Source organism: Tympanuchus pallidicinctus, unplaced genomic scaffold, assembly GCF_026119805.1.
Source record: "Tympanuchus pallidicinctus isolate F22 unplaced genomic scaffold, pur_lepc_1.0 scaffold15, whole genome shotgun sequence".
NCBI lineage: Eukaryota > Metazoa > Chordata > Aves > Galliformes > Phasianidae > Tympanuchus > Tympanuchus pallidicinctus.
The window spans coordinates 7,561,293-7,588,627 of record NW_026294669.1 but is presented as its reverse complement, the minus strand read 5'-3'; the positions used below and the strand labels follow the sequence as shown (position 1 = coordinate 7,588,627).

Sequence of the window (27,335 nt, the reverse complement as noted above, 5' to 3'; positions counted from 1 at the left end):
TTGTTTGGGGGATTTTTCTTGTATTTTAAAATCAATTTTTAAAAGTCCTTAAGTTGGGAGAGTAAGAAAGGCTCAAGAGAGGATGGTCATAAATTTATAAGGTCTGTCTTCTGTACACACAAAGAACATCCAGCAGCACCAGGTGGTGTAGATCATCTGTTTTTGGTGTTTTTTTTTTTTTTTTTGGTTTTTTTTTTTTTGTTTTTTTGTAAAGAGACTGAAGTCTCACAGAAGTAACACCTAGAGGAATTATCCTAGTTTTTCATCTGCAGAGACAGCAACATTCATCAACCAGCAAGCCATACAGGTACACTATATTTTTCAAGTATGTTGTGTCTACTGACTACTGAAAGGTTGTGCGTTCTAAAATTGATCACTAAACATCATTGTCTATGACCCTGGGACAGTTCCTAAAAGCTGCAAGATGGAAAATTCTATTTTTTGTACTGATGTATGGAGGAAGCCATGTTTACTTCTGACACAAGCCTGAGTCCTTTGATAGAGTTTCCAGAAATGAGGAGGAATACAAGTGATTTACAGCTGTTTTCCCTTCTACTGATACATCATCAGAATATAAAACTGTAATTTCAGCAATAAATAGGAGTCATTATTTAGCAAAAAGCTACAAATACATCTGGTAGATTTATCAAATGAATTGCTGAAACATTGATAGCACTGTTAATGGAAGTTGTTATTAGATGCCTTGGCCCAGGGGAGGGCTGCTTTAATACTACCATCAAAGCAAGCGTTGGATATTAAGTTGTATCCAATTTATTTATAAGCTAATGGCTGTGGATGCTTCAGTCAGTCGATCCAAGCTTTTATTTAAGTGGAAAGTCACAGCATTAGCCTGCTGTAATTTCACATTGCAGCTCAGGTTCCGAGCCTATAAATTAACCACAATGTATCAGCTTCAGAAAGACTGTTCTCAGGAGTATTCATAAACTGCACTTGGAAATCAGAAAAGAGATCTATGCTTAGAAAATCTCGATGTAATTCCTTGCTCCTTCATAGGCCTTTCCACAGGTCCAACCACTTCTCTACCAAAAGAGCTTTGCTGCTCCTGCAGTCACAGAAGCTTCCTCTGTGCAGATGAGGCTTATCATTAAAAATAAAGAAGCTACAGCTGTCATCTGTACTGACACAACCTTACACCTGCTCACCAAGCAAAATGAAACATTGAGGTCCCTGACAGAGATGGATATCCTGAAGGCCTAAGAAGGGTACATCTTCCTGACAGACCTGCCAGCAACAGTGCCACGAGATGTGGACAGTGGGAATACGAGCTGCTCTTCCACCAAAGGCTCACATTCTCTAACAGCAATCACAGAAAGCCAACAAAGCTTGTAACTCATAATATCCCTCTGCTAAGGCTACAGCCCAAATCTGCTGTGCTAAGAAGCATTTCTAACGTAGATCTGGCATAGCACTGCCCACATCCTGGCCGTGGAGGGAGCTCAGATATGGCTGCCTGGATCGTGGCTGCATAGGAACGGAGTGTTTGAGGAGATCCAACAGCAGCCTCAATCTGCATAGAGCTCCTGGAAGGACTTTGGCCCACATCCCTATTGTGATCATTTAAGCCTAAAGAAAGATTCCCACTCATTGAAAGCCAAATTCTGTAAGCAATGTCATTATCTACAGGCCTGGCATCTATGGCAACAGATGATCAACACTGATTCAATGTCAACTTTTACCAGTAAAGCCAACCTTGGTATGGAGAAATGCAACACAAATAACCGCACAGGACCTGGTCCTCACGCTCCCTGCAGCACAGCAGTCCCTGCACCCACTATGAGAGAGGAGAGAGCTCCACAGTGCTCCAGTAATTACGTTTCTATATTTAGGACACAGTTTTCACATCTGCAGTGATTTAAATCGAGAACTTACTCCTGTTCCTCGTTATCACCTGAAAGACTAGTCAAACCACTGATTCTCAGTATATAACATGAAGGCTGCTCTGAAAAGATATCTACCTCCAACAGCAAAAAGCTATTCAGGCAATCCAGCGTCTCTGAATCGAATATGAAGATTGGTTAAGTTTAAGCACTTTTTATTCTATCTGCAAGCAGAGACCCTCTAAAGCAAAACAGAGTTCCTGAAATGTATGAGCTCTGTGGATCCCTGCAACTGCCGCGGGGCAACGCCGGCACCGCCTCTGCAGCAGCGGCAGCGAGCGGCCGCGGCCCCGGGACCGCTCGGGAAGTGGCTGGGATGGAGCAACGGCTCCCGCGGACCGAGAATGGAAACTTCGATTCTGCGGTGCTCAAAGCTGAGTTCAGCTTTTGCCCTGTTCTCTACCCCGACCGACAAGCGGGCATTCCAATGCAGCCCGGCACCGAGAGGCGCTGGGACGTCGGACGGCATCGCTCCCCGCGCCGAGATGGGGGCGAACCCTCCGGGAAGCCTCACACCCCCAGCCGAGCGGGGCCGCTCCCCGCCCCGGCCAGAGATGCTGAGCATCCCTCCTCGCTGTGGACCCCGGACGGTTGAATACCCGTGAGCCGCCCTCTGCCCACCGACTGGGCTCCGCGGGGCTCTCGCATCCCCCGGCCAAGCCGACCCGAGGATGCTCGCACCCCCCGCACTTCGTGCTCATCTCCGCACAACTTCACCGGGACGGCGGCCGCCCCCTCCCCAGCCCCTCGGCACCGCGGCTCCCACCTGGTCGGGCTGCGACGGCGGCGGCGGGTTCCCCCTGCCGCCCGGGTGCGCCGGCTGCTCCTTCATGGCTGTCATCGCAGAATACTAAGCTCCGCTCGCTTGGGCTGCTCTCACCGCCTCTCACTGTCGCTGCGGCCCCGGGCAGCCCTCCCTCGGCGCCAGCCACATGACACCAACCTCCCCTGGAAGTGGCGCGGCGGCAGAGGAGGAGGAGGAAAAATATAAAAGAGGAAGGCGGGCGGGAGGCGCAGAACCACCGCTCCCGCGGGCGGAAATCCCAGCCCCGTGCCGGCCCCACAGCCGTGCTCCTGCCCTGCTGCTCGGGGACGGCCCCCCAGCACGGCCGAGCGCCCCGCGCCGGACACCCTTTGCCCTGCCGCCCGCCTCGCTCCACCCGCCGGGGGCCGGCTGCCTCGTCCCGCCGCCGAGCAGCCAGCAGGTGTCACAGCGGTGCCTGCCGGCCTGGGAGAGACCATTCGGCACAGACGGCGCGGGGGCGATGCCCGAACTGCCCCCGGCACTGCCCCGCGGGGACCGGCCCTGCCGAGGGCAGCCCTGAGGTTTCAGTGGCAGGACTGCCCTGTGAAACAAATGACACGGTAAGGTGGAAATGCAGCCCAGTACCGCCTTGGCCAGCCCTGCTCTCAAGAGACTGCAAATTAGAATGAAAGCTTTTGATCTGTTTTAACATTATTGCATGGAATTCCCAAGAAAGAGCAGCTCTCGCTGGATGGTAAGCACAGGCAGCAGGAGTAACAAAGACTGCCAGTAAGTTTCAGCCTCTAGTAAGAGCAGGGAGCTGACATTTGGGGTTGGAACTACATGATCCTTGAGGTCCCTTCCAACCCCGGGTGATTCTGTGACATGGGACTGAGGAATCACAGACTTATCTATGTGCCCGTATAACCCAGCACTGGGCTGACTCCTCCACCAAGCAACAGACACCACTTCTTTTGATGACCCAGTAAAAGTTCTTGAAGGAAAAAAAAAACACTGAGATTAACTTTGGAAGCACTTAAATGAAAGCAAGATAACAACTAATAGGCACCGTTAATTTGTCAAGTGCAGATCGTGTCAAACAAATCTAATTTCTTTCTTCAATAGGATAACATGCCTGTGGATAGGAAAGCAGTAAATGTCATCTACCCTAATTTAGAAGGGCTTCCAGCATAGTCTTCCAGAACAGCTTTGAGAGGCAGAGGAAAGCTTCACCTCAATAAAACTAAAGTGAGTGTCTACATCTGCCACACAATGGATTGCTTCTGCAAAGTTTTGGGGTCTTCAGCACTGACAGCTAGATAAAAGTCTGTCCGAGTGATACGGTAGGAGAATGGTCTCAATTAATTGACAATCACTTCTTTTTCCTGGCTTCACAATTCCTTGTCAGCTCAATGCTGAGGGCCACCCACATCCTAGTACATGGGACCCACCTTCAGGTACCTGCAGTGCAGACAAGCATTGCTCAGCCCAGTGCCAGCTTGCGTGGCTCTCATCCCTCTGCTCAGCTTCTCTTGAAGCCATCCATGCCCCTTCTCACCTCCCCATTTCACATCCCTATTCTTTCTCTCACCATTCATTATTTTCTTTTCTTATCTCTGTACCCTTGCTGCTGTGAGCCCTGTCCCTTTACCTTTTTGCCTTCTGCTGCTATTTCTTTTTGTATAATTGTGCTGTGCACATAAAAAGCAAAAAGGGCAACCAAGAAAACACCTTTTGCACATCGATACCCACTGCTCTGTGTTATTTCTCTCAAGAAGCCTTTGATTAAAATCCTTCATTTGTGTTGGCTGTGTACTGTAGGGCTCAGGATCTCATTCTTTCCGAGCAATGCATAACAGCCAGAGACTCAGATTTTGCCTGTGGCCTCTAGGTGCTACAGTAATACAAATAATAAGTCTTAGAAACAGGCATGTTCTGATTCATGCTGTTTATGGCACAGGTTTGTTGTAAGTCAGCTAATTACTGAGCCTATCAGAGCCAAAGCACTCTAATGATTTAGGGTTTGAATGGGCATATTTCAAATAGAGACTTATTTCAGCTTGTTTTTGATGAGATCCATTGTTTTGGAGCTTCTCTATTAATCCAGAGGAAATTCACAATGCATTCTTTGTGAGGTTTTATCACTATAATGGACTGGGATGTGCAGCAAGAGTTTCATTACAGACCATGTGTGCCAGTTGTTGGGCATTCATAAATGAACCAGAATTATTTGAAACAAGTATCTAGGGGCTAAGAGACTGGGCTCTAAAACTTCTTAAAATCAAAATCTTTGTTTTATCAATACCTCTGATAACATTTACTCATCCTTTTTGTCATTAGTTTTGTGTGCTGGTTCTTTAGATCATAGCAGCGGTGCTTTGGGGATAACGAATTCCCCCACCAGTTTTCAGCTGTGCCCACACCAACTTCTGTTTGATTGGGTTTCATGTATAGTTGTTCAAAATCATTTGACTGGATTGCTTAAAAGAACAATTGCTTTACAGAAAGTAATAGCAACATCTTTGAAACTGGACCCTGGTACTAAACCTAATGCCATATGGGCAAAAGCCACTGCCACACATAGCACTGATGGAAGTTTCTTGTGTGCATTTGTATGCCTTCTAAATGATTGGGTAAAACAACTGCAGAAGGAACTGGAACTGTGCTCTTGCTAAGTTCTTTGCAGAGTCCTTGTGTTAATTAATGCCACCTGTACTTCTCCCACCTGTATTGTTATGTGCCTGCTTGCCACTTTCTCCATCTTACTTGTCACATGCAACATCGGGATGCAAAAATCAAGGATTTAGCACGAGTATTTTACATCCTACGCAAAGTGAATATGGAACCCTTCAGAGCCTTATTCATCAGTTAGAAATTACACCATGTGATGACACATTGTATCGATGCAGCAGAGTCATGCAAAGTGCTGATTTTGGACCGCCAGAAGGTGACCTGGGAACTTGGTATGGGATACGAAAGAGCACACATCCATCGCAACTTGGGAGACATGCTGGGAAATGCAGCATCTGATTTGAAGGCAGATACAGAGTCTGCTGTAAATGAAGCCCTGGCTATCAAGAGGTTTACCTGCAGAGCACACGGCACAATGAAGATCTCATCCCTTCTTTAGGCTTGGAGGGGATTTTCCAAGGACAAAACCAGGACAAAGTAGAAGTGCTAGTTTTGTTTTCTGCTTATTTTAGGTGGCACTCAACACTTCAATATCTGTACAGCTCAATGAAGATGTAAACACTACTCGCTCATTAATTATAAGCACTGCAATAAAAATAAAAGCCTTCTAAATCTTCTACATTCAATTGACCTATTCCTACACACAGTATCTGCTTTTTTGCCATGAGGTCAACTGGCTGAGATCAAGAGCTCCTTACTCAGCTTCAGCCAAGCACCTCAGGTGTAGATCAGCAGTGCTGCTCAGCATCCCTCAGCCTGAGAAGAAAAGGCTCCAGCCATGCTCCCTGCAGCCTCTGTGCATGCAGCACAGGGCTTTTGAAATCTGTAAGGTCATGGCCTGAGAGTTTCTCTGCAGCTTTTTACAATCAGACTTAATAGAATATACTTGGAATATGGATTTCTGGTTCCTTTTAGAACTTCAGCAACTGGGCTAAAAAAATCCTTGAAGTTGTCAAAGTGAATTTAAAAATCACAGAATTATGGAATTATTAAGGTTGAAAAGACCTCCAAGACCATCTAGTCTAAGCATCCACCTACCACCAGTACTGCCGGTGAATTTCTGCAAGAGGGAAAAATTTCAGTCACTTTCTGCATTCAGAAATACATTATATTCTAATGACTGGATCAGTGAAAGGTTATTTTTTTTGTGAACAAACTGTACTCCCATTTTTCTCTTCTTGTCTTCTTTTAGAAAAACAATCAGTGCAAACTCTGAATTAATACAAATAAATGCAAATGTATTCCAGCAGGACAATTAAAGGACTTATTAAAACTCACCTGCAAATATTTCAGCTAAACTCTACAGGAAAAGGAGCGTATTTCCAAAAACACCTCTCATTAAGCAGTAAAATGCATAGTCAGCACTCCAGAGTGTTAGAAGAAATTGTTCAGAGCAGAAGAGCACAGGAGGCATGATTTCATCCCTTCACGTCACCTAACAATGCACAGTCATAAACCACCACGCTTTCCACAAGAAATAGGGGTGTACAAATACACCCATCTGTTAATCACAGCCTGAAACTCCACAGTCACCATGTGTTACAAGAGCTGCAGACTCTTCCAGGACCTTCCTCTACACCTCATTGGAAGCCACAGCCAAAAGCCAGCTGGGATTCCACAGCACATCCTCACTGCTACTGGGAGGGATTTCATTCATTTCCTACACTCAGAGGAGAGGTTTTGAGTTGCTGCCATTCTGATTAACTTGCTCCATTATACTTTAAAATTATCTCTTCTTACCAATGTTGTAAGCTCTAGTCACCAAATAAAGCAACAAGTGTTATGACGCTAACAATGATCACAAAGCAATTTTCTATAGAGAACTGTATTTCCTTTAAAAGCAAGACATAAGTGCATTTTATGATGATAATTATAAAAAGTTTTGTTCTAAAAATAATAGCTGTGTCTGGCCACCATAATTCTAAGATCATTTAAAACATTGGCAAAAGAATTGGCTGCCCAGGGAGGTGGTAGAGCCACTGTTCCTAGAGGTGTTTAAAAAAACGTAGATGTTGTAGTGAGGGATTTGGTTTAGTAGGAAATATTGATGGTAAGTGGGTGGTTGGACTGGATGATGTTGGAGGTCTTTTCCAACCTTGGTGATTCTGTGATTCTAAGTGAAGATCTCTGGGGCCTGTTCTCTGTTCAGTACCCTTATTCTGATTAACAGGTACTGAAGGAGTAGATTTTATAATCCTGGAGGACTTATTCACACATCAGAAGGGAGGAGAAAAGATTTTGTACGTAATTATACTACTGAGCTTTTTCCTATAATGTTATTAAAAGATGAAATGGAGCTGTCACAGAACTATATGATAAAAACCTATTCATCCATAACACGTTATATAACAAAAACTATCAAACATTTGTATAATAACACACACATATGTTATCCAAGATTTGAATAATACCTTCTTTTTTTTTTTTTTTCCCCAAAAGGGTCTGAAAATGTTTTACAAACTGATATGCTAATTACTCATGCGGAAAGTTATTCATCCATCAAGGAAACACAGCTACAGCCCAAGGCAAAGAAAAGCAGCTATATAATAAAAACAAAACTCTTCAGGAAATGAGGAAAGTATTCTTCAGTCATGAGTGTGAGGAAGATATTTTTAAAAAGCATGTAAATGCATGGGATTTAGGAAGATCCTTCCCTTTAAAATCCTGATTCCTTCACAGAATGTAGTAGGATGTCTCCTGCACTTTGGCAATCACACTAAGTAAAATAAGTACACTTTTACTAAAGTTAAGTACAGTAATAATAAGTATAATCCCCATATTAAGTATGAAGAGTATACAATAATTTGATTGAAATACAGCAGTATGATGAAGCCAGCCTCATACTGGAGAACTGGCTCAGGAAAAAAGCATACCAGCATCTTTTGCCAAGAGGAAACAGACCATTTGGGGGGACAAAAGGCAAGAGAATCACTGAAAGTCGAACACTGATGGAGAGCTTAGATAAGCTGTGCATACCACAGGGTTTATCCAAGCATAATTTCCCATGGTTTCTTTCCCTGCTTTTGCAACCAAGTGTCTGCAAATAAAAACATAGACCCAGTCCAATGCTGCCATTCGGACTGCAAATGGCTGAATTCTTACTTCAGTCAGAGCTCTGATCCTGATGACCAGACATTTCATTGGGATAACACTAATTTTTTCACAATGTTGTCAACCTGGCAGTCATTATTGCATGTCTTCTCAATAAAGAAGACAGCAGAGATGCTTGAGGGTGCTTACAGAAGTCACAGAGTGTGATTTGAGGCAGAAAATCCTTTCAACGTAATTATCAAGAATCTCTAACTAGAAGCAGACTTTGTATGAAAAATGAAGACACTGGGAAGATAACATCATTAGAGAATTAAGGGGATGCAGTAAGAAATATTACAGTAATTTTTGGACTATTTTTAACCTTGAGAACTGAATGCAAACCCCAGACTTCCCAATTGTGATGATACTGTCCTCTTGAGAGAGTTACAGATCACCAAATATTGGCACAACAGTACTTGGATTCTAAATAACCACCTAAAATCCAGCCTTAGCACCATTACTCACCTGGGAGCTGCATTCAGAAACCCTCCTGGGATTTCAACAGGCTATTGGGCAGGAGAGGCAGATTAAAAATTGCTGATACTTCTAACACTGAAGAATCCAGTCACTTTGAGAAAGAAATGCTATTAAGGATGAGTGCTATTCTTCACATCACTCCCATAAGCTAAGCTGATACTGCTAAAAAAGATAAAGTTACACAGATGAGCAAAAAAGTTGATATTATGAAAGTATGAAACTCTCAGGTGGGCTGTTTCATTGAGACTCTCATTAAGACTCTGAAGTAGTAATGTGTAAATGCATTGAAAATAAAAAAATGCTGCAAGAACCTGAAGTTTCGGGGCACGGTCAGCAACATAAACAGCACTATAGAATTCATGGGATATATTGCAAAATTGAGATTTTGCTATAGAAGCGTAATAAACTGTTAAAAAGCAGGAAGAGATAACAGAGGAGGCCTTGCATCTCTATCGTAATATGTATCCTGTCCTGAGGTCTGCAGTTCAGCAAGTCAGAAGGAATTACTTCTGAATGACTCTGAATATAGATAAAAGGTCCATAGCTGAGGGTGCCATACTACTGGAGTCGTTCTTTTCCTATTTAACCCTGAAAACCAAGAATGAAGCTTAATAAAGAGCAATAGGCTAAAGCATATGCAAGCAGCTAAGTCTAGACATATTTTTTTTCTGAGAACAAAACCAACTTAAGTTTACAGAAGATAAGGTGATAAGAACACCAGCATTAATTTAACTAGACACCCAGTTAATCTAGCTTCCTTCTTTAACCAGCTAACCGTGGACAAGCAGGAGAAATCCCTGTAGAACTTCACAAACATTGTGCCATGGTCTTCTGATAAGAAAATGAGATTGAGATGAAAATAACATTGCACAGCAGGTTGTTAACCTGCACAATGTGTTTTTAATATTTAATTGCCAAAAGAGGAAGTCTTCAATTAAGGCCTTTCTGGGATTTATGTGCAAATCCATTACGTTATTTCAGTCATTTGAGAGCATTTTTACAGACACAGCTACAAAACTCAGAGTTAGGAGCTGCAATGCAAAAGCAGCACAGCAAGATCTCTCTGTGCTCCACACTGCAGTGAACTGTGGCCTAAATATGACTCAGCAAAGTAATGCTGTTCCCAAAAAAAGCACATTTAGTCCTGGGATGAATGAAGAGCAGGGCTCATACATACGCCAGCGAAAGATCAGTTGCTTTTCTCAGTAGGAGTCTTTTGGGTCTGTGGTTCATTTTGATCACTGCCCTACAAACACAGGAAGGGAAGCAACAAACATGTCTGAAGAATAGTCAAAGAAACTGTATTTCTAAAGTCTCTTGTCAGAAAAGACAATAATTTCAAGTTCAAGAACAGCAGACAAAGCTCAGAAGCATGTCCTCATTGATAAGGAATTTCATGGAATGATAGAATCATTAAGGTTGGGAAGACCACTAAGAAGATCTAGACCAGCCATCATCCTATCACCACCATACCACTAAAACATGTCACTCAGTTCTACATCCTCCCTTTCCTTGAACACCTCCAGGGCTGATGACTTTACCACCTCCCTGAGCAGCCCGTTTCAATTCCTCACCACTCTTTCTGAGAATAAATTTTTCCCAGTGTCCAATCTAAACCTCCCCTGGTGCAACTTAAAGCCATTACCTCTAGTCCTATTGCTAATTACCTGGGAGAAGAGGCAACCCTCACCTTACTACAACCTCCTTTTCAACCAGATCTCAACTGACCAGATACTGTCACAGGACCAGAGGATTTAGGGGAGTTCCTTCAAGCCTTCCATTTCCAAGGTTCCTAGCACCCCATTCCCTCTCACACTCTGCTCTGCACAGCAGGTGAATGTGGTCCTGAATTGACTTCATCCTTAGATTGCAGCATAAATCAATCATTTTACCACATACCTGAAATCAAGCACATGCTTAAGTGCTTTGCACAAAAGCAATATATTTTAAGCACATACTTTAAAACTCTGCAAACTGTGTCTTTATAGCTTTCCAAAGTCATTACAATGGTGACACAGGTCCAAATTATTGCAGTATGGGAATATAATTGCCTGCTTGTAAAAAAGAGAATGCAGAAAAGGAAAGAAGAATGCAAAAGAATACTGTAAATTTTTATTTAGTGCATTCACTTTTTTTTTCAGAGTAAAGTGATGAAAATGATAGCCTTCTGCATAACTCTTTTCATAGAGTTATCAAACTCAAACTGTAGGATCCCCAGTGTCCTCCTTGCACACAGGCCATAGCACTGCTGTAAACCTGAGACCAAGCTGTGTGCCTGTCCAAAGTAGCATGACCCAATACAACCAAACATGATTTTAAAACAGAAGGAAAGTGAGAGCTCTCTAAATATTTGAGGGCATTAAACACCATCCCCACCCCACCCCACCCCCACCCCCCCCCCAAAAAAAAAAAAAAAAAAAAAAAAAAAAAATTTAGGTGCCTCATCATTATCATCTTGGGAAACAGTCTTCCATGTAAAGAAAAGTGTATTTAAACACAAAGATGTAAGCAATCTTTCTCAGTAAGACTATCATCAGATTTCCATGGAAAGTAAGATAGGAAATAGGAGTCATCTAAAATCTTTATCTCAAAATCGGTATCAGAAAATTATTAGTAATTCTAAGTGTCATACAATCACTGTTAAAAGTGGCATTATCAGTGACATATCATCAAGAAAAAGAATTGCAAAGTCTCAAGAAGACAAAGTAATTTGCAGAATTACAGTAGGCCATCACAGTGATGCCAAGATAGGTTGGAGTGATAAAAATGCTGTGTACATTCACGTATTCAACACTCTGAAATAGTACTTAACCACTAGGGTTGGGTCACAATTTGACACCTTTTTTTAACGCATTAAGGAGAGTTATAGATCAAAAATTATTGTTTGATAATACGTCCAAAATGTGACTTTATTCCCTCCACCAACTTGTCCTTGCTTGTTACTTCTTGATGTATAATTAACAAAAAAATCATGGCTCTAACTGAAGAAAACAAAAGTAACCATCCATTAAAAATAATAGCTTGAATGTACATTCTGGAGGTCATTAATGATACAGTTTCATTAGTGCTTACACTCTACTAGCCACAGTTAATGATCTGTAGCACCACTTAATAGGAGACGACTACTTGGACATTCAGGAATAAGTTTGTTCCTAATGTCTGCTTCAGATAATGTTCCAGAGTTAAAGCCTCTTTCAGACTCTAACTGTAGAGTTCCTTTGTTTAGGGAATCTGGGAAAGCTCCAGTCTGGGTCAGCACAGCACTGGAAGTAGCAGGGCTGTTCAGTGGGCATTTCACTGTCCCAGCACTGAGCTTAGCCTCCAAATACAGTTAGGCACTTTATTCCAACAGAAATTGTAAGGCTACAAATGTGAATTGAACTGTTCAGATTGAAGAGGCCTCCAGCTTAGTATAGCAGTTTTTGGGTTTTTTTTTTTTAATGTACATGACCAAAGCAGTAATTTATAGCAGTTAATCTGAAACCATTTGATGTGATGTACACGTTAAATGTGCAATATGCAGTTCATTTCAAATGGAAAATAAGACTTCAGTCTCAGTCTCCAAGTGAAGCTCAACGGTCATTAAATGTCGGGCACAGGAGCAGCTCCATGCCCTCTCACAGCACTGGTACCTCTGGGATGCTGAAAGCAGTTCACAGCTTTCACTTGCTGCCATGCATATAAACTACTGAATGAGTCCCTTCTACCAGCCATCCTGTTGTGCCAAATCTTTGACTTTTATACCCAAAGATAGAACAGGTGGGGTGAAAAGTAGTGATTTCCCAGCACAAGAAAAATCATTAATTGCTCACTTACAGTGATAAAAGGGTACTTACTGCAGGACAGGATTAAACTGACAACTATTTCAAACCCAGGTTGGATATAAGTGATAACAGAAGCACTTTTGGTTCTAAAAGAACTGGAAAGAGCACCCTGTTAGGGTCATGGGAGGGGGAAGCAAAGCTGTTTTATCTTCTTCATCTTCCCCTAAGAATACATTCCCTTAGTCACAAGAGGAGAACAAAAAGAGAGGAAAATAACAGAACTGAAAGAGCACTAACATTTCAAATTCTCTTTAAGAGCTTATCCGCTAGAGCAATAACCAAATGAGAAGTGGAGACTGTACAGTTCAGAGGCAGTTCTGCGAGCTTTCTAACAAGACAAGCTGTCTGCTGGGTCTGCCTCTGTGGCAACTGAAGGTAGCTCACTTTTGTTAAAACTTTATCATTCCTCACTTCTAGGGGAAAAATAAATACAACAACACATGCTCCTCTTCAAGGTATGTGCTCAGTGTATTTGTTCTGTAGTATTACAAATGCCAAATATTGAGCCTGTTTTGCTGTCCTTGTGTATTTCTGGCAATCGTTTTACATCTCTGTAAATCAGGCAAGATATACATTTATGCTAACACACTTACTGTGTGAATCACAAAAGGTGAAAACCAGGAGATAATCAAACCCACAATATATAGCCATTACTCTTTCTAAATTTCTGTTAACCCCTATTTTTTTCCATATTTGAAAATTATTGTTTGTTGATAGAGAGTGTCATCTCCAAATTGAAAAAGAAGAACAAAATAGAAGCAAGCCTTTCTTTGAGGAGCATGTCAAAAAGGTCAATCATTTTATATTTCCATATAAATAAATGATTAACACAGCTCCAGCTTTATGAAAGCACGTTTGCCTTGGATAAATCATTATCTACCACAAGAAAATAACTCCTAATACAGAATGCAACTGATAACTTGAATACAGGACATATTACAGAGGGTACAAAAAGGAACTTTTTTATGCAATATCTGAGTAAAAAGGAAACAAAAAAGCAGCCTCAAGTGGATGAAACTCATCGACAATATTCTAAAAAAAAAAAAATAATTACCATTTATCTACTGTTTCATAGCAGTTCTAAAGGATACAGCAGCAATGATATGTTCTAGGTAAACTCAGGAGAGTTGTCCTGATAGATTTGTATATCATGGAAAAGCAATGTGCCAAACTTCAGCCATCTGTATTTCTGTACAAAAATCAGGAAAAAAAAAAGAAATGCTTCACAGTTTTACTGTAACCCATCTTTAAGACTTATAGCAACACACATGTAAAAAAAGGAAAACACAAAGATTAGAAAATGCAGATTTACATTACCCTGCCATCAGTCTCTTGCTCTGCCTTCACCTTGTGGTGTTTGTGAGGAAAGCCTCTGCTGCAGAAGCTGAAACCACCTACACTGGCAGCTCTGCTGATGGTGGCACAGTCCTGCCAGGAGACACTGTGCGGAGCTTCAGCTGGTCCTGGACCTGAGATGCCATCTCAGACACTTCTGGCCTCCTGCACAGGAGCTTGCAGAGTTGGCACAAAAGGAAAGACAATCCCAGAAATAGTGAATTACCACCTTCTTTTCTTTTTCTTTTTTTGGCCTTTAGAAACTCTTTGTGACATCATTTCTCCATTTTTTGATCAGATTGGATTCTCTCTCTCTTCTCCCTTTACAATTTTTTTCCTTCTCCACAAAGGGCATATCCCTTCTCAGCATACAATAGTAATAGCTGTGATGATACTGTGTTTCCTCTCCTTAGTCTCAGGGTTGAGGCTCCAAGATACACTGTAACAGTAAATGAGACATCTATTCTGCCCCAGGAGTATTTCTTAATTCATTTTCTGACCTACTATTTAGCAGGAAAAATCCCCTCCCAAGGTTTAACTCTAACGTTGAAAGTAACATTCACCTACAACATTCACGTAAAGTGTTGCAGCAAGCACTAACATCTTGTCATCTTATCAATGATCATCATTCAGGAATCAATCCCTTAAACCAAATGGAACTAAGCAACATATAGGAAAAAAAAAAAAAAAAAAGTCAAGACTTTACACTTAAAAAAAATTAATTAGTGAGTCATTAAAGATCATGAATTTTATGTACATTAGACTGAGACTTATAGCATTAAACACCTAATAGCTGCAGATGTTAGATGCACTTACTTTCAAAGGCAAAATCAGCAAACAAAGTCACACATGCCTTCATTCCCAAAAATCAATCCACATTCCCTAAAACAATAACCATCTTCACTGGTCTTTCAAAAATACTGAAAATGTTCTAGAACCAGCAGTGAATCTGAGTCTGCTTTAGAGGTCAAACATAAGAGCAAGCTTTCTCCACCGATTCAGTGCTTGCCATGTAACTAGAGCAACCTCTCCTCCAAAGAAACATATTGTACTTGTTAATACCAGGAGGAAATACTAAAAAATTAGTGTATTTTAGTATTTCCATTTTTCGATGAATTCAGTTAGTATACTTCATTTCATATAATTTGCATTAATAACCTGATCCACGTTTTTTCCTATCTTTAACACTTCTTTTATACATTTCTTTAATTGCTCAGAAACCTGCTAGAAATCCACACACATTTGACTTCAGCCTGGGACTCTGCAAGAGAATAGTCTGTGCAGCAAGGAACAGCATCCATTCTGACATCCTACCCCAATAAAACAGATGAGCTAGAGTAAGCTGACATTGGGGTCTTTGCCTGCTTAACTATTTAACACTTTAACACCTTTAACAGATGAGTCTCACACATCTGATCCCAGCTACGTTAGCTCCTGTAGCGCTAACAGCCAGCACAGCTTCTGCAAATCACTGCCTCTTTATGGGCTCAAAACCAGGCCACAATGGACTCATGGCACTGCATTTGGTTGCTCCCAGTGCACAGTTGGGTTGGCATCACATGGCTATGACCCATCTCAATCACACTCAGCCCTAAATGCTGAGAAAAGGAAAACCTGTGTTGACCCTGCTCAAGTTTTATCCTTGATAACACATTCCATATTTTCAAAATATTCCCTCTCCCGGTTTTGGTCTTTTGCAGCTAATCTGATCAATAATTATATATAATCAGTCCCCAAAATTAGCAGAGCAGAGAGGCTGATCCCTCTAAGACTGGGTACAATTGATCTTACAAACTTGTAGAGATCCTGTAAATTTGCAGAGGATTTGCAGAGGAAAATTCTGTTGTGGAAACAATGAGTCAATATGAGTCACTCGTTACAGAACAACACTAAAACATCATTAAATACTAATAAAGAATGACACCACTAAAATACTTAATCTGAAAGCAATTCTCATTTCCCAGAGAAAATTTAACAAATGGGCATTTGACAGCGAGATGAAATGAATACTACACACCACAGCATTTAAATAAACTTGCCAAAAAAATCACAAGTTTCTGGTATTATTGCATGAAGAATTCCAATAAGAACCCTGAAATACTCTATTGCAAGGTAATGTTTACTATTAATTTTATGAAACTTTCTTTCCTGTTTCAAGTGTTATCATCTCCATGAGCTGTTTTTTTCCTTAGTTCAGAACAGTCACCCAAGGTGACAGTATAAAAATGAACAATTATTTCACACATTTTACTTTTCAAGGGAAACATTTACAGCATTGAGTGTGAAAAGGTGTGACTTCTTGTTCCAAATTTAAACTATCCAAAAAAAAAAAAAAAAAAGGATTTCAAAACCAGCTGTGATACCAAAGCATCACATCCCTGGCACTTTCCATATAACCCTTAGAAAACAAATAATTTGCACTTCTACTGAATCCAGTTACCTTTTTTTCTTTCTTACACGGTAAAGCACAAGGACTCAAGTTAGCACACTTTTCTTTGGTTTTAAAAATCAAGATTTTAATTGTGATAGGGAAACTCAGATTTGACATTCTAAGCAATAGCATTATATGAGATCAAAGAGACGTGTGTAAAGCGTACCATCACATCTACCTCTCCTGCATAGACTTTGGTCATATTTACTGTGGTAAGTTTGAAAATTCACCAAAAAAATCACTCTTCTTTTTTTAATTGAATCATCCCACTCACTTATTCCCAGAAACATGACAATCCCTACTGATTTTTGTTAGAGGGATGAGGAAAGGTGATAGCATCCTCTTGTTAGAAATTAATTTCAAAGAACTTCATAATACGATCTTGTATGACTTTTATGATAAGAAATACATACATAATCTCTGTTTATAAAGATTCAAACAGAAGGAGCAAAGAAGATAAAATAAAATTAAAAAAATAAACTGAGTTTAGCAATTTTTTTAATTAACTGAAATAATTAAATTTGAAACAATATTGTAGGAATATCCCTGTGAAACAGAATGAAGATTAGTTCATCATGGCTACTATAATGAGAAAGTAGGGGTACACTTAGTGACTTCCAGTTCTAGCATCCTACCAATAGTTAACAGATATTGAAAATATGCCTTGGATCAGTCTTGGACACCTTCCATTAGCATATACTTTTTATTCTCTGATTTAAAATAAAATGTGTTAAAGTATTACACTTGCCAAAATCAACAGCCTATTTAAACTACTTCTCAAAGTTATTTACTATCTCTTATCATTAGGAACTCATTACGGAAACTCTTCAACAAAGTTTAAAACTCTTTCAATGTTTAATTGCATCTTCGATCATTAATTAAATCTGCAGATAACTTTTTAAATCTTAATTCTCTCATTTCGGTTTGAAATGCAGTTCTCGCTCAATAAATTTTATTTTATTGCACATACAAGGCCCATGTATTGATGAACCTTTTAAAGGAAATCTACAGCTCAATCAGAATAAAATTATATCTACCTACTATATCATAGCATGAGAAATGAAAGCCAACTTTGCATCTGTAATTTTTAGTTCCATAGAAATACTTTCTTAAGATTTATTATTTATATATTCTATAAAACAAGAAGACTTTCATTTCTAAATATCTACTACAAAAGCACACCAGAAGCCATTTCTTAAAATTAAAAAAATAATAATAATTTCATATCATGCCTAGGAGCTCTCAATAATAGTCATACTGCCCACGACACTGCATGGCTCTGTGTCCTACACTTCAAACTGTTCAGACCTGGGGCAGAAAATCTGTTGTTCATCTTCTCTACAACCCTTAGAGCAACTGGACTTCTCTTTGCTGACATCACAGTTCAGTGATCCCAATGACCAATGTTGTGCCAATGCTGCATCAAACACTCAGTAAACTTCCCAAGAACCCACATTTTAATCTAGGGGAGCCGTTGAGATCGTTAGTGAGAAACACAAAATTATTGTTTTCTTTGTCCACTGCACAAAACAAGCAGGAAAGAGCTCAAAGGAAACATCTAAATATTCAAAGGTTTTTATTCAGCTGGGAACACCTCATGTAAAGCAATTCCTGTCCCTGATGTTCTGCAAGGTGCTTATTCGTTTTCACTCCTGGCATCCCCAGAGATTGATGTGGAACATTACCCAACAGTAAAACATTGGCATTTCATGTCTCCTACACTGAAATAAACACACTTCTCTTCTGGTTTAAATTATATCTGCTGTGCTTCCACAGACACACTGCAACTGAAGAAAAATGATCCTGATGTTATTAGGTCTTGGAAGGGTGGAAAACTGACGGGTCTGACTGAGTGGCAGAACAAGCTCATGAACTCTGTGTTTATGAATGTATAACTCATTCTGCAATGGATTCCTCAAACTGTAGTGTGGGAATCTTTCTAACACAGAATTAATTCAGGTCAGTACCATGAGGAACAAGCAAAAAAAATTTTTTTTTGAGAAATAACATTTACCATGGACTTTTTTTAAAAAAAGCATCACTCATAACACTTTTCTGCTTCACATCCTTGTACTTCTTTAACTTTTCAAATATGCGTAATTTGAATAGCCTTATCTAATACTTGATTATTTTATGTTACTTTACTTCCAGAATGGGATTATTTTTTCTAGTATTGTTTATTCAGAGAGGCTTAACAGATATGAAAATTCCGGAAGTCACAAATCTGTACTTATTTCCTTTTAAAAACTACCAAACCTATTTATGAATTGACATTAGAATTGCCATTCTATTAAACCTACATATAACATAATGAAAAATCAGAAGTATGACGGCTAGCTTGAAGGAGATAGGGAAGAGGAAGATCAAACTGTCAATAATATTCCTAGAGATCAAGATGCACAGACAGACTGCTTTCTAATCTCAGAAATGTTGAGTTATGGAATCACACAATCATCAGGGTTGGAAAAGATCAAGATCACCAACATCCACCCAGCAATACCAAGTCCCACCACTAAACCATGTTCATACGGAGCAGATCCACACTTCTCTTCAATACCTTCAAAGACGGTAAGTCCAACACTTCTCTGGGCAGCCTGTTCCAATGCTTTGTGAAGAAATTCTTTCTAATGTCTAATCTGAATCTTCCCTAACACAAACTGAGGCTGCTTCTTCACATCCTATCACTGCCAGAGAAAAGAGGTGCAAGCACTCTTCTCATTGCAACTTGCAGCCTCCTTTGCAGAGAGCAATTAGGTCTCCCCACAGCATCTTCTCCAGACAGGAGAGTTAGGGTTAGAAATTGAACTATTTGCTTTATGCATCACTTGAGAATGAAACTAATTTATCACATTTCAGCAAATACCAGCTGATACTGAGTATTAGGTTGGCCCTGATGTTTTTTCACTTGCCTACTTAAGTGGTGCAATACTTAAAGATGGACTCTGCACTGTTTAAAGACGGACCTTGTATTTATGTTTATACTTTGAGGATTTGTCATTATTGTAATTCCCAGCAAATTCTAGCAATATTTTCAGTATTTCTACTACAGGCTGAGAAGTTAGTAGGAAGACTTTTGGAACATCCAACATGAAATAACCCTCTGATTGTTATCTGGCTGTTGGTTTGAGTTGGCTTTTTTTGTTTGTATGCTTTGTTTTAAATAAAGAGGCTGCACAGCCAACTCCAAGGGATTCCAATTTCTAATCACATATTCATACGAAATTCATTTGTCCATCTTTACCAAAATATATTTGGAAAAAACAGCTCTTCTATTTCAGGCAGAGAAACAGCTGACATGCTATTTTTTATGGGAATTAGTTTGATGAGAGACACAGACAGTTTTGTTAGAGAAGAACTTGAAGAATTCTTCAGTGTTAGATAAAGACATGGCAAATACAATGGGCTCTTTTGGATGTGTTCTTTCACAAATACTTTACTGATAGATTTATTATTCCTTATTCTCTATGCAAAAGGCTCCATGACTGATAAGGAAAATGGCACCATGGGCATCTCAGTCTAAGCTTTTTTCTTCATTATAGGAGTACCTCTACTACACTATGTAATAAAAAGGATTTTAGACAATTCCACCTATTTTGGCAACTATACAATTTTAAGATTTTTTTTAGCAACTTCATAACTCATTCTCAAGCTTAGTGCATTTTAATAGAAATAGCAAATGGTTCACTGAGAAACATAAAAATATTTGCTTTTTTGTACTGCTAAATCCCTATTGCTTTTGAAGAACTTCTGGCTGTAGACTCAAACATTATCACTGCCCTTTCTTTGTTCATTTACACCACAGCTGAGGACTTAACAGAAGGGATGTTCTGATCAACACACTTTGTGCTCCTCCTATATTCTAACTTCACTGCTTTTATGAATCCCTTGTGCTATTTTTTCCTTGGCCTCACTTTTCAAATGAGGAAGATGGCTTATCAACAGCTCCCAAATTGCTGATTTATCTGTCTCTGATACACAGCCTTACACCACTTGTATCGTTTATCATCAGTCATTAAACCATACAGATCCCAGGTGTTGTAGCAGTGCTTTGTTTTGGAGAAATAAACAATTTATTTTCAAAACCAGTAATGACTAGGACCTGCCCTGACTAAGAAATAGCATTTCCTCAGAGGTGGTGTCTGACAAGTAAACCACACTAATTTCCTAAGATCTTTTTTACTTCATTATGGATTATTAAGAGATTAACATTTAATCCATTCTAACATATAAATATTGAGGGTATGGATAAAATATTTAATCTTGTTCCACTGGGTACAATTATTTTCCACCACTCAGGGAGAATAAATTGCTGGTACAAGGAATAGGTTTATGATGTACCTTTTTTTTTTTTTTTTTTTTTTTTTTTAATAAGGACAAATAAATTAACAAAAAAGAAGAAAGAAAAATCAGACCCATCTCATTAAGAAGTCTGTAGTCCATGAGCAATGGAAATCTCAAAGATTCCCAATCTTTCTCACGCTACAAAAATTATGGTGATTTTGAATCTTTAGATCATTTTGCTTTTACTTGGGAACTTATCCTACACCTAATATAACTAATAATTTGACTATTTTAAAACCTCCTTCCTTATCTTTCTGCTTTAACATAATATATCAGGCACTGGAAAATATTGTGCTTAATTGTTCTTTGCCTTGCAAAAGTGAGAAGATAAACTGAAGTAGCTCTTATGCCTTTGATTCCTCCTCCTTTCTAAACAAGTTATTAAGGGAAGAATAATATGAGCTGGCTTCTTTCTGACAGCCTTGTTCAGCCTTTTGGCACACTTACTGAGTATTACTGAGAGGTATTACTTACAGAAACAAGATAATGCTTGTTAAGAAACCTTAATCTGAACGCATGAATCCCATGTATGTAAATACACTCTGACCATGATTCCATGTTTATCCTTACTGGATAAGAATAATTTAGAGTGTTTCTCAGGAGCACTCACCATCTTCATTCCTTTTTCTAGCACAGTCCATCCCAGTTTCTTCTATCTACTTTCCCTGAACCTTCTATACTTTATTCTCAATTCAAAAATAGTATAACTATGTGTTATAAATTACATATGTGTCTAGTCAAAACATCGTTACGTTTTGTTTCTGTTCATTTTTTCTTGAACTTTCCCTCTTCTTTTTGAGGTTGAGGCATTCTTTTAGACTAGTTAATTGCCTCTATCGTATAATTCGATAACTACAGTATACAATACAATAATGACATATTAATGATAACTGTTAAAAATATAGCTATGAGAAATTCAGAGTATTTAATCTTCCCTCAGTAAAACAAAACCAGAGAAATATTCTTTGTTTATTTGTTTGTTTTTAATAAATTCGGTCGTGATTGGAGGCATCACTGTTTAATTTGCCCCAATAGTTCAGCATGAGTCACTCCAATCAAATAACAAAGTTACATTTTCATGAAACGTTTGAACCATATCTGAAGTTATATCTTCAGTTATTATTTGCATTGTTCTGTTTACTAATGGACAACATCTATAAGGCTACAGAATTCTATAGAATTAAAGCTAAGAAAAATCTATATTTCACCTGTGATTTCCCTGTTCAAGATCTCCATTATAATCCATCTTCTTTAGCTCCATTATACACACAGGTGTTTTTTTTTAATTTTTGACTTACACTTGCATTTGGAAAACCTCTACACAAAAATTTTGCAAAATAACTCTCTGCTGGGCTCCCAGAGAAGTTCCACAACATTCTGGGATACTGCAGACAGAATTGGCTTCTTCTGTTTGTTATGTTACTGCTGACAAACAAAGATTAAGATGGACCTCATGGGAGCTCTCTATACAGCCTTAGAATTTGCAGTGCATTTGGTGCAGCCAATTTTGCATGCAGAAACACAATAGGAAGAATCCTTAAACCTAGAATAAGTACATTCCAATTTCTTGCTCTGTAGCATGTGTTATATTTTTATTACAATTCTCTTTTCTTTAGGTAGTGGCCACCAGTAAGATTACTGCTCAATTTCTCACTATAAATGGGCTTCAGCCATAAACTATCACTGGGCCACGTGCTCTTCTCCAGCTCAATCAAATGTGGGCACATGTTATACGGGGAATTGTCATCAACTGATATCAATGTACTTTGGATAACAAACCACTCAGGCACAGTACTACCTTACTTAGTCCATAGCATTCAGATTTAGGAGCATTTTTAGTACCCTTTAAAGCTTTGAATGCGTATATGTTTTTAACCTCTACAGGAAACTCAGTGGAAAAGAGAAAAACTGCAGAAACATTATTTAAAGAAGGGAAGAAAAGTCAGAAGCAGAGCGGCAATTCCTGCTCTTCTCCCTTACTGAAATTGCTTTAATGCCAATTCCTAATCTCCTGTCACCTGTCAGGAAACGCACATATTTCTCAGCAGATGACATAAGAATGATTTATGTTTCCTTCTTTCAATATAATTTGCATTTCGAGTAAATAAATCAGATAGTTTCTATTATCTGATACAAGGAAAATAAAATAATAAAAATGCTCCGTTTCTAAATTTTGAACAGAATTTGGAGGGGGCCTTTGTAAGGTGGAGTCAAAAGAATTCTGAGTAGAATTTCTTCATACAAATATTCCCTTTGAGCTGTATATTTTCAATGGCAAAGAAATATTTTCCTTCTTCAGGTATGAGAGAGTGTAGGAGTAGGCAAAGGAAAGAGAGCTTTCAAATGAGAATAATTTCAGTGAGTCACCACTATTGTAAGAGGTACAGTAAATCCTACTCTTTTTCAGTGACTTTAGAAAAGTATTTGGGCATTTCAGCTCCATTTATCTCCTGTAGGATCCAAGAAGAGATGAAAAGTGGTGGGGAAAGAAAACTGATGAACATTCAGAGCATTTTCACACCACACAGTCTTGTACAGCTTAGAATACTTATAGCACTCCTTACTACATGGTTTTACTATTTATTTTTCCAGTGCCAGATAGAAAAGCTCAGTCATCTACTTAGCTGACTACCTAGTAAGATGGAAAAAAGTCCATACAGGCAGTGACAAATTCAAGCCGAATAGGTGGAAAAAGTGTGATGTTTTCAACAGTTTAACTCAAGCTTCTAGCACATCTGAAAACTCAGGTGAAATGCTGAGATCATTTTCTGAAGGCCCATTTGTCCTATACCCTCAGCCCAATCAGCTGTGCTGAGCAGATCACAAATCCCCTGTCAGTCTGCACCAGCCCCGGAGTGCTGCAATGGATTTGCATGTGCACATATAACTCTTGTACAAGACCGGAAAATATGTTTGTCCACACTTTCCTAGGCCTGTTAATTACTTGATTTCTCTCCTGGTTTGCCCTCCCCAGCTGAGAACAGCATCGTCCTCATATAAATTAGAGCTGGCATTTATTAAGTGTTTAACTGACCAATTCAGGTTCAGAACTGCAAATTGGCAATCAGAAAATATGGAATGCAACTTCAAGTGGCCAAATCAAATTACATTTTATTTTGATCTGTCCATAGTACTCATAGACTAAGTCCAAATTCTTCCTTTAGCTTGGAATCTCTTATGCTTGTTACAAATACATATGAACAACACAAGCTGTAATTCAAGTTTCCACAGCTGAAATTTCTCCCTGAGACTTTTTGAAGTTCTACTTAGTCCAAAGACACCAATATCTTTTATATTTTAGACACATATATTAGATATCCTAACTTCTTCCAAGAAAGGGGGCTTACCAAAAAAAAACAACCAGAATCATGGAATCATAGAATTGTTCAGGTTGAAGAAGACCTTAAAGATCATCAAGTCCAACTGCAACCGAGCCATACTAGCCTAGATAATAATGGTCAATGCAAAGGCCAAGACACATGAGCTGTACGAATTCACTAGCAGATCATAACAGCAACACTCTCAGGAGAAAAAAAAAAAAGAAAAAAAAAAGCAGGACAAATAACTAATTCTGTCATAGTAAGGATAAGTAGTGAATAAAAAATACAATTAGAGTAATTTTAACCATGAAATGCTGAAATTTAAGGTGAACAAATAATGTGGTTACGCTTCATTAAGATATGTAGTTAGGGCTCCATCTGTGCTGTCCATTGGCATACAGGTTCCAGCAAGGTTCAACAAAACTACTCTTACAACGAGACATAAGGAGCATATTTACCTTGTAAAATGCTTCCTCAACAAAACAGCATTAATTGAATGTTAAATTTCTGGTGTTGGCACTTGGAGGCTTTGTCAGTGCTGGTATCAATGGAAGCCCAGTGGGAAGGAGAAAAATAATAGCTATCATAACACTGCTAAGTGCTGATTCAAGGACATATGCAGTAGTCAGTTGAATTTAAAGCCACTACATTCACATCTGTATGCAGCAGGAATCGTGCAAGGCAATGACATAGGAAATATCTCCACGAATAAAATAGAATCCAAGGTTGTTGCTAGAAACAAGGGATCTGTCTGTGCTGCAGGGCAAAAAAAGCAGTGATTGTCCACAGCTTAAGTTCTGTGCTAGCTAATACATGTGCTTTTCTTTACTTCACCTGGCTCTTGCTCAGTACATCTACTGCACAGATGAAGAATGTCTAATCTGTCCAGGTGAAGTGTAGCTGGAGCTGCAGAGTCGATGCATTTACGTACATACAATGATAAGCAAGAATTTTGGTTATGATCTGAGCATTTTTAAGTTAAGAAACTGCCTAGGAGGAAAGTGATTAAAATTGCTTTTGGGGAAGAAGTGAGGACAAGGAAGAAAAGTTAATTATTTTGTGAGCAGAGACATACTGCCAAGAATATACAGCAAGTGCTAATTAGCATGGTATAAGACACTAGTCTGTTTTGACAGCACTGTATACTTGTGTTTACCTCTGTTAAAGTATACAGAAGAGTTAAAACCTAAGGAAAAGCAAGAAGTCACTGTAATTAAGGAATAGCCTTCAATCCTAAGAGAAAAGGCTATTTGTTTAGCCTGCCTAAAGAAGGGCTGTGGGAAGTAGGATTGCTGTCAGAAGACACCTCAGGGACTCACCAGGAAAGGGAAAGATTATTTTTTAGCCTAACAGGTAATACTGGCATAGGAGCAAATGGCTATGAATCACCTTGAATACACTTAAGCAGAACATTAGAGGACAATTTCAAACTCTCAGAACAGAGAGCCTTCCAGGGGGTGTAGCTGCAGCAGAAACACAGAATGCAGATGGGATTTATTAAATTCACAAAAAGGATTATCTGGTACATTCACATGTCCCATCAGAGGACTGTTTCTGATGACTACAAGCTCCAGGAATCCTGTCTCCCCGTTCACTGGCAGCCGTTCTTAAACTAGGACTTAAATTTTGTTTTTAAATAAGAAGAATTTAAAGTGTCTGCCCAGTCGTAAAAAATTCGTGGCAGCTTCTTTTGCAGTCCACACTACATAGCCACATAGTCATGAAAAAACGAATGGGACACAATGCATTTTCCACAGATGAAAAATCCTACTGCAAGCTACTCTTAAACTCACGATCTTGGTGAAAGCCAACAACAAGATAGAAATGTCAATTCTTCCTCACACCTGCAAATCCACAGGTACCTTTGGTCTCAAAATTATTTGTGCCAGATGACAAATGTGAATAGACAATTTTAGAAATCATGAACAAATCCTTACTTAGTAGTAGTCTTATTATGAAATCTTCTAAGTAGTTAAATAGGCATTAGACAATAGACTTTCCCTTTAAGGAGCACACTGGAAATAACAACATTTTTCTTTTATTCTAAGCATTGATCAAAGGCAATAACATCATGTAGCCCTTTTTCATTTTGATGAAAAAATACTAAATCATGGCACTGAAGTTCACGTTTTCTTATGATGTTTGAAGAGCAGACATTTACCAAAAATGAATAATGTTTGCATAGTCAATTAACATCTAGTAATATTGGATAAGACACGTAATGTCAAATTTGCACAAGATACTTTCCTTTATAAACAGCTAATGTCTCCCTCATTATCCCAACCATGAATCTGTTCTTGAAGGTTTTTTCCCTTTTGAAAGTGTCTCGTAATCTTCATTTCATAGGTTATTAAAATAACAACCTGATTTCGATATTAGCTTAAAATGTTAATCACAGTTCAAACTGTACGCAGTTCAAACTGGGAATGATACAAATCAATGGTAGAAGAATTTATGCACACTGCAATAAAATGTCCCCCATTTTAAACCACTCACAATATCAACTTTGTATACTACAAAGAAGTTTGATCTGAAACTGCGAACACTGGGATGACTGGATGCTTCTAAGCCTACTTCACCACGCACAGACAGGAGGTCTGCAGATGTGCTACTCTGCATCATCTTTGCCTCTATCATTAAAATTTAAAAATAATTAAAAACTGAAAAAAGTATGGAGAGCCTCAGTTATTGTTTTATTCGCTACTCACATTTGCACCAGACAACAATTTGTCTGTGATTAATGCTGATTTACCTTATATTTTGGGCTAGTATTTCTTTGCTGATGAGCGGTCATGTCACTACTTGAATTCTCAGGCTTATGCTCATTGGAGCTTTGCCTCATCCCATTTTAAGAATAGGAAGGGGCAGCTTTCAGTTCATAGACCATTTTTCTTTCTGTTTATGGATAACAGAGCAAGATACTCATTCATAAACCATGAGCGAACAGAGGGAGCTCTACTCTGCCCACCCTCACCAGCTTCAGGCTAATGTAACTTGGCACTAGCACAGTGACTTCTAACTTACCCTTTTGTACTGCAAGTAGAATACCAAGTTCTGGTGTTTCAGCTGAATCTGGATGAAGCATACACAAAAGAGTTTGCAGTGTAATGAATGGTTTCAGCAGTCATCCTTCATTATTCAGCCTGGAGGAATGAATGAGCTCACCTCAGTGGTTCACTGTAC

The 27,335-nt window shown here is 39.2% G+C and overlaps 1 protein-coding gene across 2 annotated transcripts in view; it reads right to left on the bottom strand.

The window, feature by feature from the left end:
- DPP10 (dipeptidyl peptidase like 10) overlaps nt 1-27,335 on the bottom strand; it is a 396,750-nt gene that overhangs the window by 228,960 nt on the left and 140,455 nt on the right. The window contains exon 1 of one of the 2 annotated variants that reach the window (XM_052675375.1): nt 2,665-2,995. The exons of the other annotated variant lie outside the window; for it this stretch is intronic. Coding sequence (XP_052531335.1) covers nt 2,665-2,739 — 75 coding nt within the window. The 5' untranslated portion in view covers nt 2,740-2,995. Of the gene's footprint in view, nt 1-2,664; nt 2,996-27,335 lie in introns of those variants that run through there. 2 annotated transcript variants of the gene reach the window in all.